At 39.9% G+C, this 15,031-nt stretch overlaps 1 protein-coding gene across 1 annotated transcript in view; it reads left to right on the forward strand.

Moving 5' to 3' along the window:
- Positions 1-4,279: 4,279 nt before the first annotated feature.
- The window catches only part of LOC121330984 (calpain-15-like), a 78,952-nt gene continuing 68,200 nt past the window's right edge, over positions 4,280-15,031 (forward strand). The window contains exon 1 of the mRNA XM_041278042.1: positions 4,280-7,204. Coding sequence (XP_041133976.1) covers positions 7,026-7,204 — 179 coding nt within the window. The 5' untranslated portion in view covers positions 4,280-7,025. The remainder of the gene's footprint in view (positions 7,205-15,031) is intronic.

Here is a 15,031-nt window from a genome sequence, read left to right on the forward strand (position 1 = left end):
ATAACAGGTTCAGTTGATCAGTCTAGACACTACTGCGATAAGCCATGTATAAAATGAAAGACCAGAGAATTAAAGGAGTTTTTATTTTTCTGGTTAATTTTAAACCAGACTCATTTATTTCCATTCAATGGAGCTGCCGTCAGCCCCAGTTTGGATCGTGGACTGGCGGAACTCGATCTCTCTAGTGAAAGATACCCAGCGGGTGTCCAATGTGAACGTGTAAGCAGAACATGACGGATGTCAAGATATACTGTAAGAGAACTATTGGAGGTTGATGAATTAATTTAAAAAGAGCAGTTTTCCAAAAATACACGGCTTGATTGAGTTTTGCCTAGTGCAGATTGGAGTACTCTGAAGATATCACTTACACTAATCTGTGCTAAAGAATGTCCTTGCCAAGTCCAGTCACAATTGAGTAAGTGGTTTTCTGGATCTAGTGTGAAGTCTCTACAAGGAGAGGCCCACTTTTATTGCCATGCTTCTTCTCTGGGATTGGCTGACTGTTACGCTGAATGTACCGGAGCAATGAACCAGTGTAGTTGAACTTAGTATGCGGTGTGGACAACAGTGATGTGATTAGAGGTGGTTAGTGACACTATTCTAGAGGATACTGCCCCACCCCTGCGCCTCTCAGTAGAAGGGCTAGTTGGATGGAAATAAGCGAGATCAGGAGAGAAAGAGACTTACTGTCTAATAAATGTAAAAGGACAGTTCAGCCGTAATGGCTTGCAGTGCTGCCTTATAGCCAGGAGAGTGCCATGCTCTTTAAGGGGAATATTTAAGCAGTGTATAAAGGCAGACTGTAAATATGTATTACAAACTCACTACCAATGCAGTAGAACATAAGAACATAAGAACATAAGAAAGTTTACAAATGAGAGGAGGCCATTCAGCCCATCTTGCTTGATTATTTGTTAGTAGCTTATTGATCCCAGAATCTCATCAAGCAGCTTCTTGAAGGATCCCAGGGTTTGTCAGCTTCAACAACATTACTGGGGAGTTGATTCCAGACCTTCACGATTCTCTGTGTAAAAAAGTGCCTCCTATTTTTTGTTCTGAATACCCCTTTGTCTAATCTCCATTGGTGACCCCTGTCCTTGTTTCTTTTTTCAGGTTGAAAAAGTCCCTTGGGTCGACATTGTCAATACCTTTTAGAATTTTGAATGCTTGAATTAGGTCGCCGCGTAATCTTCTTTGTTCAAGACTGAATAGATTCAATTCTTTTAGCCTGTCTGCATATGACATGCCTTTTAAACCCGGAATAATTCTGGTCGCTCTTCTTTGCACTCTTTCTAGAGCAGCAATATCTTTTTTATAGCGAGGTGACCAGAACTGAACACAATATTCAAGATGAGGTCTTACTAGTGCATTGTACAGTTTTAACATTACTTCCCTTGATTTAAATTCAACACTTTTCACAATGTATCTGAGCATCTTGTTGGCCTTTTTTATAGCTTCCCCTATCATTGTCTAGATGAAGACATTTCTGAGTCAACAAAAACTCCTAGGTCTTTTTCATAGATTCCTTCTCCAATTTCAGTATCTCCCATATGATATTTATAATGCACATTTTTATTTCCTGCGTGCAGTACCTTACACTTTTCTCTATTAAATGTCATTTGCCATGTGTCTGCTCAGTTCTGAATCTTGTCTAGATCATTTTGAATGACCTTTGCTGCTGCAACAGTGTTTGCCACTCCTCCTATTTTTGTGTCGTCTGCGAATTTAACAAGTTTGCTTACTATACCAGAGTCTAAATCATTAATATAGATCAGGAATAGCAGAGGACCTAGAGGCAAAGGTATGGTGGGGCATGTTAAAAGAACATAACTGTGCAAACTGAAGCAGTTTTTGTTATTTTTTTGTGCTTTTCTGCCGTACTAGGTCATAAAGAAGCATTTAACATTTTTAATGATGTAAGCTATTAAAAAAAAGCCACAGAAGCCTTTTTATAGAAAAGTGCCTTATAACAAATGATTTAGAACATGCCAGTATGCACTGCAAAAATAGTTTACAGAGCTTCAGAAATGTGTACCTGAAGATGTTTAGAGTCACATTAAAAAGTGAAGCTATTGCCATCCTGGCTCTGCTCAGATCTCTGGTAAATGTTAATATCACCCCTTAACAGTATAGTGTTTTCTGTGCGTAAAAAAAGAAACACGAGTCTTAAAATATTGTACAAGCTATGATCAAAAGAGCAATGGATATCGATTACAGTGTGTGTGTGTGTGTGTGGAATCAATATTGCAATGCTAACAAAAATAGCAAAACATTTTGTTGCCGATGCACATAGTAGCCCTTTGATGATTGGATGCAGTTTCACAGTTTTATTTACACTGAACAAAAATATAAACGCAACATCCAACAATTTCAAAGATTTTACTGAGTTACAGTTCATATAAGGAAATCAGTCAATTTAAATAAATTCATTAGGCACTAATCTATGGATTTCACATGACTGGGAATACAGATATGCATCTGTTGGTCACAGATACCTTAAAAACAAAATAAATAAAAAAGGTAGCGGCGTGGATCAGAAAACCAGTCAGTATCTGGTGTGACCACCATTTGCCTCATGCAGCACGACACATCTCCTTCGCATAGGGTTGATCAGGCTGTTGATTGTGCCCTATGGAATGTTGTCCCACTCCTCTTCAATGGCTGTGCGAAGTTGCTGGATATTGGCAGGAACTAGAACACACTGTCGTACACGTACATGTCCAGAGCATCCCAAACATCCTTAGTGGGTGACATGTCTGGTAAGTATGCAGGCCATGGAAGAACTGGGACATTTTCAGCTTCCAAGAATTGTGTACAGGTCCCTGCGACATGGGGCCATACATTATCTTGCTGAAACATGCGGTGATGGTGGTGGATGAATGGCATGACAATGGGCCTCAGGATCTCGTCATGGTATCTCTGTACATTCAAATTGCCATCGATAAAATGCAATTGTGTTCGTTGTCCATAGCTTATGCCTGCCCATACCATAACCCCACAGCCACCATGGGGCACTCTGTTCACAACATTGAGATCAGCAAACCGCTTGCACACACAACGCCATACACGCTGTCTGCCATCTGCCCGGTACAGTTGAAACCGGGACTCATCTGTGAAGAGCACACTTCTCCAGCGTGCCAGTGGTCATTGAAGGTAAGCATTTTACCACTAAAGTCTGTTACAATGCCAAACTGGTCAGGTCAAGGCCCTGTTGAGGACGACGAGCACGCAGATGAGCTACTCTGAGACGGTTTCTGACAGTTTGTGCAGAAATTCTTCGGTGGTGCAAACCCACAGTTTCATCAGCTGTCCGAGTGGCTGGTCTCAGACGATCCTGCAGGTGAAGAAGCCGGATGTGGAGTTCCTGGGCGGGGGTGGTTACACGTGGTCTGCAGTTGTGAGGCCGGTTGGACGTACTGCTAAATTCTCTAAAACGATGTTGGAGGCGGCTTATGGTAGAGAAATGAACATTCAATTCTCTGGCAACAGCTCTGGTGGACATTCCTGCAGTCAGCATGTCAATTGCACGCTCTCTCAGAACTTGAGACATCTGTGGCATCATGTTGTGTGACAAAACTGCACATTTTCAAGTGGCCTTTTATTGTCCCCAGCACAAGGTGCACCTGTGTAATGATCATGCTGTTTAATCAGCTTCTTGATACGCCACACCTGTCAGGTGGATGGATTATCTTGGCAAAGGAGAAATGCTCATTAACAGGGATGTATACAAATTTGTGCTCAAAATTTGAGAGAAATAAACTTTTTCTGCGTATGGAGAATTTCTGAGATCTTTTATTTCAGCCCATGAAACATGGGACTAACACTTTATATGTTGCGTTTATATTTTTGTTCAGTGTATTTTTAAATTTAAGAAATAGCTTAGTAAAGTTGATCATGTAGGACTAAGTGTTTTTGGAATACAGTATTTTGCTGTTCTGTCAAATCTTCACCTACTAGATAAAGCACAAGTAAATATGCAGTGTCGATATTTTCTGGCAATATTTCAAACCAAAACAGTACGTCAGGTTATTCGTGATTCTGAACATTGAGAAGGTACAAATCTGGAGCGCATTGTGATGTGGGTGGGGTTAGGTTCTGCCACGTCTGGTCGTGTTTAATATTAAAATTACATTTTCAGCAGAGATGTGTGGGAGTTGATAGCGTTTCTGTTATCACGGCTGAATAAAAAAGAGGATGGTTCTGTGGTTTAATCTCCCTCGGCTTCCTATGGGCGCAATGAAGCTTCCTTTAGCGCATGCGCGTTGTTGACTCACAGCAGTCAGCTAGAAGGAATAGCTTGCAATGCAGTTTGCTGCACTAATCGGAAGAAAACATTTAATATGTTGCAATAAAAAGAAACCGGGTGCCGGGAACGAAGCAGTGCAACGAGGGAGCTCCTTTCATGTTTAATACCCGTGAGTGAGGAGGGCTGGAGTGTTGAAAATTCACCTGGACAGCAAACCACAAGGATCTTGTTAAAAAGTGGAGTATTTCAAGTCGTGTCTGAATTGCACATTGTTTTGATAATGCAAAATTCTTCTGAAAATTGACAAGTGAAAGTCTTGCACTCAACAGAGAGGATCGGTGTTTTTGATTGACTCACACAATAAAGACAATAATAAATGTGCTGGAATAAAAACAAATACATACATAAATGAATAACTACACTGAAGACTATTACTATAACTTATTCTGCCATCGTGCGGGCAGAACCATAGCACACGGTATTTTGCATGGAAACGGATTTAACAGTAAGACGGCTTCCCGTACCCTTTTCACCCCGCAGATCTGACGCATATTAAAAAGAGAATTTGCAAGATTATGTTGTGATCCAGCCCCTCGTCTCCTTTTAGAGATGTGGTGTTGGTCGACAAGGAATAAATAGAAAAAACTGCACGCTGTTGACTGGTAGATTCTCAAATGCTGAGAAAAGGCTGATTTAAAAATACACGGAGAATACAGTATTTCACTGAGGAAGCACCATCCAGCACGGAAAATAATTCAACTCAGCTACTGGCGTGTTCATTTTTCTGCTGGTCTTGATAATTTTAAGTTGTCTCAAACATTGATTGCCTCCGTAGATCAACGAAATCAGATTATTTAACATGATTTCATATTTAAAATGTATTCCTTATCTGTTATATAGGATTTGACAGGGCATGGAAAGCAATGTATTAGTCTCTTCAACTGAATCAGTTAATTTCTCCCTAAAGTTGTAAACACTGGGGAATATGCCAGGCAGTAAAATAATTGTATTTTGTATTTGCAGGAAATTAGATTCATAAAAATAATCGTATTCCCTATTGCGGATTTAATGGTGGATGTGCAGTGCTATCTGGGTGGTAAATGCTTATGGGCTGAGTAGAGTTTGTTCTTAGAACATTCTTATTTGACATAAAGCATTACCATGCTATATAGCTTTCTGTGTATATTTTACCGCCTGAGGCTGCTGTAGTTTTTTGAATATATTTCTATGTAGTCGGTCAGTGAACTGCTTGTTCGAGTTCTTTATGCAGTTACATCTGATTCAGTTACAATGAAAACAGTACAGAACTGCATTCGTTCAGAAATTCTTGGTGAAAGTGCTACTCGATATTAGTAATGACTCATGAAGAAATCATCAAAAGACGTGATTTTAAAACGAGTCGTGGATTTTGCTCATATTTTCTTGAAGATGTAATAGTCCCATTTCACAAGTAACTGCCCTCTAAACACCTTGCTCAGTTTAAAAACGTTGCTAGAGAGACAAGAGAGTGCTGACTCACTCGTTTGGTTTTGCATTCCTACCCCAGTAAATGAAGCCATAGAGTTATCTAAACTTTAAAATCATACCTTCTGTTCTATTTTTTTTTTTCCCATCAGCAGCATGGTAACTTTTGTGTTTGCAGAAAGTTGTTGTTGGTAATTTTTAGATTTCCAAACTACATCAAATACACATTAGTTTTTATTAAATGAACATATTTTAGCGTCATGCTTAGTTCAGTAAATCATCCTGTAACATTTGCTATGAACTTCTGATTCCTTAAACCCGATGTGCTGTGGGGAAACAAAGTTGTAAGCAAGATTGAACCCCCAAACTATTTCTGCAGGCAGGGATTGTCTTGATAGTGGAACTGGTTGAAAGCCTGATAACATTTTTAAAATCTTACCTTAGATTGAGAAACCCATTTGGCATTATTGTAATAATAATAAATACATTTTATTTTAGATTGAATTTATTGGGCAACTAATGGATCAAACAAGCAACCTGTAGTAAAATCTGAAAGCAATATATTTTTCAGTCGGATTTGGGAGCAATATTATAATTTGTTCACCAGTTTGAAACCATCTCAGTCCATGTAGTGGAAGAAGCCTGGGCTGTGGGAGACTTATATTCCTAGATCTAAGTTGCATGCCACGATTTTTTAAAATAGCCACAAATCATTAGAATGGAATCTTTGGTTGCTCTTGTGCTCCACATTTCAGCTGGATGATTCCAGTTTGGCCACCTGGACTTGGTCAGTTCATCATAGGACTAGTTCATTCATTCTCTAGATCAACCAAAAAAAAACATTGTGCTACTGGAATCCACCATGGGGCATTAGCAGGACTACACATTATATTTCTGTAGGAGCTTTTGTGTACAAGAACAAACATTAAATCCTTTGTCAAATGTCTTTAATTGAAATGTAAAGACCACCAGAGATTTCCTTCATTAGTAACTTTTGAAGGTGTCATAAGAAAGGCATGTGACATCCATATTCAGACACCAGATCAGGAAGTTCTTGGAACTAATCCAGTGTATGATTTTCAAATCTCCAAATGAAACTTGAGGAAACCAATGAAAGCGTGATAAGATCGATCAATCCTCTGAGTACACAGCTAACTATAGTTTCCATTGAGTGACTTTGGGAAGCTAGCAAGAGGAGCAATGCAATAGTTGAAGCCCCAGAGCGGTTCAGAGTAGCTTGGTGTGTACTGTATCCAAGGAAGGTTTGGTGGTCGCTCTGGTTTTGAGAACCCCGATCATCCCGGAGCGCTAGACCATGGGGAGCTCTGCTTCTTCTCTGGCCGCCGAGACGGAATCGGATCATGGATTCCGCAGCACCGCTTACCCCGCAGCGCCATCTGTTGGCTGGCTCAGGAACAGTCACAGTAGCCCGGTTTGGGGCAGCACCTTTATATCCAGACAGCAGCAACAGCCTCTGCCACATAGAGAGAGAAGGTAAGACAAACTTATGTGTGTGTGTGTGTGTGTGTTTGGAGTAGTGTACACTGAAAATTACAGAACAAAATTAGGACTGAATGTTCAAATAACACACCTGACATTGCTAACAGAAATCCAAGACTGGCAGAACTCAGTTTTTACATGTTTATTAACCCACCTGCATAAGTAGTCATGTCATGTGACTATGAGGTTGTCCAATGGTACCATATATACATACATATTTACATACATAAATAAATACATTTTCTCCCTCATTCTCCAGTTTGTACTGTAGGCTGTATTACATTTATTTATAATTTTGGAATCCTACAATTTGCAAGTTATTCTAAAATTGGAACTTATTTTCTGGCTGTTCAAGTGATATGATTAGATTTAGATGAGCATAACTGGTATAAAACTGATTGTGTTTCAGCTTTCAAATGATGTACGTTGCCCCTGTTCGGGGTTCATTAAGCTGAACAAAAGGAACTTCCTGCTAGCCATGCAACAATTAATTGATTAATTCATTGTTGATTTTCATGGCTTTTATCCATGCACTTTTTTTGCCTTGCTTTTAAATAACAATGAAGTATTCTCAATGTATAGAATATTGTCAATTATAACCAACATTCAATTAGTAAATTGGTTGCGGAGGGCATCTCTGCTTGCTGCTAGCCCTCTGGGACGGCAGCAATTCAGTGTGATGTGTCTGCAAGGTGTTTAGAACAAAGACAAATTAGGGGAGACTTGATTAAAGTCTTACAAGGAGTTGGCACAGTTAACCCTGCCCAATACTTGCAGCACACGGGTGCAGTTGATGGATATGGAGATGCAAAGAGTGGGAGACCCTTCTTTACTCAGTTACTAGCCGTGTTGTAGCTGTCATTGGGGTCCTTTAAGACCAGACTTCACAAAGTTCAGGGATCAGTCAGCTACTTGTAAATGAATGTTGATGGTCCGAATGGCCTCTTTTTGTTCGTAAATGTTCGTTCTGTTGTAATGGCTGGGTGCACACACTGCAAGTTAGCGTCCCAACCACTGTGCGAAAAAGCCAAGCTTGCCTGCATTTGTGGTTACAGAGCTTTTAACGTCAACTCTTCAACAGGGTCAGACTCGGTAAGGGCAGTGCAGCTCACAACAGTGCCGCTACACCACCAACATTATCACTCTCTTCCTTTTTCTTGCATTGAAGATCTCTTTGTTGTGATTTCAATAATATACCTAAACAAGGGGAGCTCAGGACCTGGTGCAACACTAGTGTGAGTTTCTTACCAACTCAATCATTCAGGCAAGGCATTTCCCGTTTTGTAAATGAGTGTGCTACAGTGCGTTTCTCATTACTGCAACCCCTGTACGATCAGCCCTGCTCAGTGGTGACTTTTATTACATCACTGTTACCAAGTTCGGAGCATTCTGCTACTAACATCATGAATCATTTTTTTTTTTTTTTTCTTCGGCGGGGAGCGCAGTATATTTCCATGTTTGTGAATTCACACAGTGATGCTGTACGGTTACTGATGCGAGTCAGAGTTTTGATACAAGGTAATGCAGTTCCGAGCCATTTCACGTGTAGTTATGCAGCCAAGCTTCAAGAAGGGCTGTGAATCTGAATGTTTCTGTAGTTTGACCCAGATATACATTGGGCCTCTTGCTGGCTCTTGGAGTAGATTCTGAGTCATGTTTAAGAATGACATTTACTCTATTGTCCCATGTCAGTATTTAACATTCTTATCAGTGTGGCAAATATTTCTTGGTTTAAATTAAAGTGCACATAGCTTCAAATGTTATTGTAATTTAATATTTCCTTGTTTTCTGTGTTGTATGAAAAAGGTTGTTCTGGGTTCTGTTCCTCCAATATTGAGTTTTCTTTTTAATAAAAATCTGTCTTTACCTGGCGTTGAGCTGCTTTGATCTTTTCTGCAGTGTGAGGACTGCACAGCTATCTTCACTCTATTCAAATCTTGTGACAGTATGACCTTTCAACTCTGCCTACTCTACATTTGTATAGGCAGAGCTTATAATTCAGGTAACTCTTCTAAGCTTTATGAACATTTTTACTGGTCGCCCTTTTAACGTGCTGAGAATGTTTAGGTTCTTTGCTTGTTTTTAATGGTATTTACTGATATACAAATATTTCAAATAGCGCTATTGACATTCTGTTGCATCTTGGCACCTCATACGGTGCAGCTAGGTCATCGAGTTTAAATACAGCGCATGCAGTGATTAGGTACCGGGTGCTTGTTATCAACAGGATAGTGTTATCATTCATATATTAACCGTAAGCCCTCACTTAAACACAGTCAAGAAGTCTCATGGCTTTAAAACTGTGGGATAGCTTTAAGTTTCATGGGTCTGTGCTCTTATTGATGCAGCCCATTTTTTAGATACAGATCAAATTTAACAGCCACTGATTCTGCCTCTTGTTTTAGAGCATGTATATATAGAGATTTGTTAAAGTTATAAACCATCTTGAATAGTTACTTATTTTACTATTGGCATTCAGTTTTCCACTGTGGTAAACTAATCGGCCTGTTAAGTTTAGGCAATTCCAATTAAATAAATGATGAATTTACCTATTAATGTGCTCTTCAATTTTTGATGTTGCAGTTAATAAATGTAGTGGGGAAACTGGACCTAAACCCCACTGTGGTGTATATTGATCCCCTTAAGTCTAAACAACGACCACCAAACATATTCCACATTTACTTCATAAAATTAAATAAATATATGTGCTCAGACTAGGTTATGAAACTCGCACTAGGCTTGCACCCAGTCCTAGGTTTCCAAACACCTCTTATTTAGTTAGCCTTGATTATTGAAATAACTAGGTTCCAGGAATTAAATCTGGCCACTGGCAAATTGCACTTGTCACTAGAGAGACCACAGTTAATCGGCTAGAATATTGAGCTTTGTGGTTTTTATTTTGTCAGCATCAATTAAACTCACGGTGCAAGCTAGTCTGAGTTTCTAAGCTTGGCACAAGTTTGGCAGTATATTGAGACTGTTGCACATACACAGGCCTATATAAAGAGAGAACCACTTTCCCAATTGTGATAAAACTTGGTAAGGACATTCTTTAGTGTCAGAATCTGGGGGTCTATGGAGGCAGCAGTGTGCAAGTGGAATGAGTTTTGCTCATGCATGGCCAAAAGCTTTTTAACAAGAGCTTTGCAGGGTGAACAAGAAACCAGTCACCTTGGGAGCAAAGCCAAAACAAAAACAAAAACATTTTAAAAAAAGTTCCCAAAAAAACAATTACCTGAGTAGTTCGAGTTTGTAAGGAAAGCAGTGGCTCCTTTTGTTTTGGAAGGAAATTGGAAGAGTGGATGTTTAACAAGTTTGCGGCAGCACTGTTAAAAAAAAAAAAAAACACACCAAAAAACCATTTGAAAAGAATGTGGATTCATTAGACAGTGTTTACTTAATTTTTCAGGTGTTTTACTGTCTGTCCTATTCTGCCAATCACAAGAGGGCTCTTCATAAATATATTGCTCTGTAACCTCCCCCAAAAACCATAAAAAAGTAGTTTAAAAATGTAACTAAATAAAAACGAAAGATTTCTCTTCTCTTGAGGGATGCCAGTTTTGATCTTATTGATAAATTGTAATCTTTAGAGATTACACAGCATATTATGTTAACTAGAAGTAGGTTTAAAATAACAGGTAAAACACATCCTTCATCCCATACACAGAATTCACCCCATGTAATATCTCTTTACTGTTATGGTTAAGTAGCAATTTTTGACAAATTAGCTATGCACACATTATTTGAGGCTTTAATAGGATTATCTAAAATATATAAACTAATATTTGTTATCTGAAGAGGTGAGTTCTGGAACCTAGTGTACAGTATACACATTTGAAATGATCCTATTAAGATGGTACTGCCAAACAAAACCGGATGCATGAAATGAAATACGCCTGAATACAAGGCTTTACATTGACACGGTATAGGACAGGTGCGGGCCATGGACATGCTTGCATCAACTCTTATATAGGCGCTGCTGCTCTTTTTAACTGCTTCATTGCATGCTTGGTTAGGGACAACAGTCGAGAATTGCCTCTATAGTCTACAACTGGGAATAACCTGGCAAGACAAACTGGAGCCCTGGCCTCGCTGCCCTTGTTTAAATGTCAGGGTTAACATGAAGGATGAGCCTGCATGCAGTCAGTGGACCAGCTCTCCCCAACAGGCACAAACTCCATCTGAGCAACTGGACTCAGCAGAGCTGCTCTGATTGGCCTGTTGGATTTCACATACGACTGAGCAGTCTGTGCGCTTGCGATTGGTTTAGTTTATCGTATCCCCTCCATAATTTAACAAAGTATGCAAATAAATAGTGGTTATACCAAGATCTGTAAATCAATAAATACCAATGGGTGAGACGCCTCTTATGTAAATAGGGCCATTTAATCAAAGAATAAATTGTTGATGTGAGAACATAAAAATAATGAAAAGCAGACAGCACTAAAAAGGAATCGCAATGTCTATACATGCACTGATTGTTAGAACTTACTCCAGTAGTTGAGACTGTTATTATCCAGGCAGTCGGCATTAGAGATGCAATCAGTAATTCCCTTATCAAATCTCATACAGCTAAAAATTGATGCATTCAGAACACTTTAAACATGCATATTATTATACATACATGCATTCAGAAAATGTTATTATTAAAAAAACAAGATGAGGTCCATTTTTTTTCTCCATTTAATTGACATTTCTCATCAAAAACAAATACAAATGTAATAGCTTTTAGTTTAGCAGCATGCAAGGAAAGCGTGTGTTTTTGGGTAGCGAGCTGAATTAGCTGGCTTTCACATCCCCGGTACATTACTGAGCTCTCTATGCTAGATTGTATTGAATTACTTGGTTATCGGAACCCCAGTACAGTTCAGACTTCTCTATACTAGACTGTGTTGAATTAGCTGGCTCTCAGATCCCTAGAACACAACTGAGTCCTCTATACTAGACTGTATTATATTAGCTGACTCTCAGATCCCAAGTAAAGTACTTAGTTCTAATTACTAGATTGTATTGATTTGCTGGCTCTTGGATCCCCAAAAACATATTGAATTTCTTGGCTGCAGGATATTTAATTCACTTATATTTAGAAATGAATCTGCAGCATTTCAGTTATTTCTTTAGCTGAGAAGAGCAGTCGCATTACTGTAACAAAACACAGAGGTCAGAATACCATCAAAATAAGCTGCTGCTTTTAGGATCTGTCTCAGACTGGACTGGATCACTGACTCTGACAAGACAGTAATAGACTTGCTGTTCATGTCTCCATTAAAATATATAGGGGCTGATGTAAAGATACATGCAAAGTGATTTACGGCTGCAAAAGACCCACATTGCGTTCAAAATCAGTGTTTAACACCAAACCGTGTTTAGTGGCTGTAAAGTGTATCTTTAGCAGCCACTAAAAATGTGGCGTATGTAAAGAATGATTTTCACCTGCCGTTCTGCACCCGGCAAATTAGCACTTTGCCATCATTATTCCATTTAAAATTATATTGAAATGTATTCAGATGAAGAAAAGAGCATGGAATTGGTCAGTGATCTGGAATACTAAGCGGGCACAAACATTCTAATGAGATGTAAGGATTTTGCCTTGCCCTTGGGTAATTGCTGACCCTGCAAAAACTTTGCACCTCCTCTTGCAAGGTGCAAACCATTGTAGAAGCGATTGTCTGGTTGCTGTGGTATACTTCCTGACTCTTGGCTCTTGTTGAGGGCAGGCAGGAAAACCTTCGGAGGAGAAGGGCAAGATGGAGAAGACCCTGTATATTCATACCCAGAGTCACTTTGTTTGGGATGCCGGAGGATGCGATGGTAAGGCTTCATCGTCTTACAACGCAGGTCAGCCTAGACCCGTGATCGGCAATTAAATTTGATGGCGGGCCACTTGCAATGCCCCCCACCCCCTGCCCCAGAAATTGTGCCCTATAAAGTGGAAGCATGGCACATGCATGGCATACCAGCTTGTTAATTTTTCAAGCTGGTCAGGCCGGTTGAAAAAAAAAAAAAACAAAAAGGAAAAAAGAAGTATCAATTGTGATAGCATCTCTTTAACCTCAAAATAAATATTAGGAATAATGTTACATCCGTGTTGTATCTATTTAACATTCCGATATGTTGTAAGTGAAACGTAACTCAAATGACTCCTGACGATGTAGTCACTGGGCTTATGACAGACTTTATTATACAGCTGAAAAACGATTTCAGTGTTCACTTTGACAACCAGCATTCCCAAGGATGTAGTCGGTTATATCCGTGATCCGTTTTCAATCAACCCCGATGAGGGGGTTCCTCGTCCCACGCAAAGCAAGTGCTTCCTGTAATCGACGAAGCGGCTCTGCTACTATAACTAGCGGATTTGCAGGCATCGGCGCTGCTGAAAACTGAATTAACAAAGCAAATCTGGAATCTTTCTGGTCCAGCTAATTCATAACTACGTGACCATGAAGAAGCTGTTTGTGCTTTCCATGTTTGGATCTACTTACACATGCAAAGTGGCTTATTCCACAATAAATGCAATTAAAACAGATGCATGAAACAGACTGACACAAGAATCTGTGGAGGACTGCCTACATATCGCAGCCACATCTATCACACCTGGTGTTCTAAAGCCAATTGCAGAACTAAGTGCCCCTTTTCTCATTTAATTTGTCATAACGCAGTGAAGCATTTAAAATAAAAATTTAATTTTGTTTTATGTTATTCTGTGTTCCTGTCTATGTAGGAAAGTGCCATTTGACGTTGGTGTTTAGTAACTGAACTGTAGCCCGTTAAGACCACCCACACAGCATTTAACAGGCAGCACAAAATGTCAGTTTATCGGCCAAGATGATTATTGGTTGTTAGTTGCGTTGGAAATTGATTATACCCTTTGGTTAAAGCCTGGCCACAAAGCATTTGACAGGCTGCACAAAACGTGACAATAAGTATTGTGAGATGATATTAAGACAAGTTCTTTGAAAAATTACCTATGGTGCATGGCAAGTGGTTTTTGAAAAATTGTGATAATAAACAGGGTGTGATATTACGCAAGGTGATATTAAACAGGTTCATCTCTACTTTGGAATCGATATTACAAGACATTAAGGTCATACGGCGAATCATGACAGCCCCTTTGTGGTAATATTAAAATGAAGTTCCACTCTTGCTTAGCCCTTGATACAGCACTTCCAAGGCCAGACGACACATGTCCGCGGTTTGGCCGCCATTTACCGACTACTGTCCTAGACCTAATAGCTGAATTTCACCTGGTTGACTGTCCTCCTGGTAACAATGACAGCATTGACTTTCTCCACTATGAGGACAATATGTCCTCTCTTTTTTTTAAAAAATTTAGAATCTCCAATTATTTTACCCTCGATTCTCACCCAATTTGGAATGCCTAATTGTTGTTGTTGTTGTTATTATTATTATTATTATTATTATTATTATTATTATCCCCGAGGAAGTGGCGCCTTCACCTAAGGGGCGATTCCCCACACAGCTCATGGACCCGTGGCTCAGTGGGCGTCCTCCGATCCCATAGGCCAATCTGCGTCTTTTTACACCCAGGAACTGGAGAGCGGATGTCCGTAGGCTATCGGCCTCTGGAGGACAAAGACCAGCCCAGCAAATCTCCTCCCCCAAACTCACTTAGCGCCTGACCTGTAGGGGTCACCGCAGAGCGGTGAAGAGAAACGGTCTAAACCGGATACCACCTCCCCAACCCTTGGAGCACCAAAGCCAATGTGCCGCCCCCACGGAATCCCCAGCAAAGACCGGCTGCAGTCTTCGAGCTTGCAATCTCTGGTTGTATGACTCGTACCTGTATGCCGCGTGGCAGTG

This window comes from Polyodon spathula, chromosome 18, assembly GCF_017654505.1.
Source record: "Polyodon spathula isolate WHYD16114869_AA chromosome 18, ASM1765450v1, whole genome shotgun sequence".
Lineage (NCBI taxonomy): Eukaryota > Metazoa > Chordata > Actinopteri > Acipenseriformes > Polyodontidae > Polyodon > Polyodon spathula.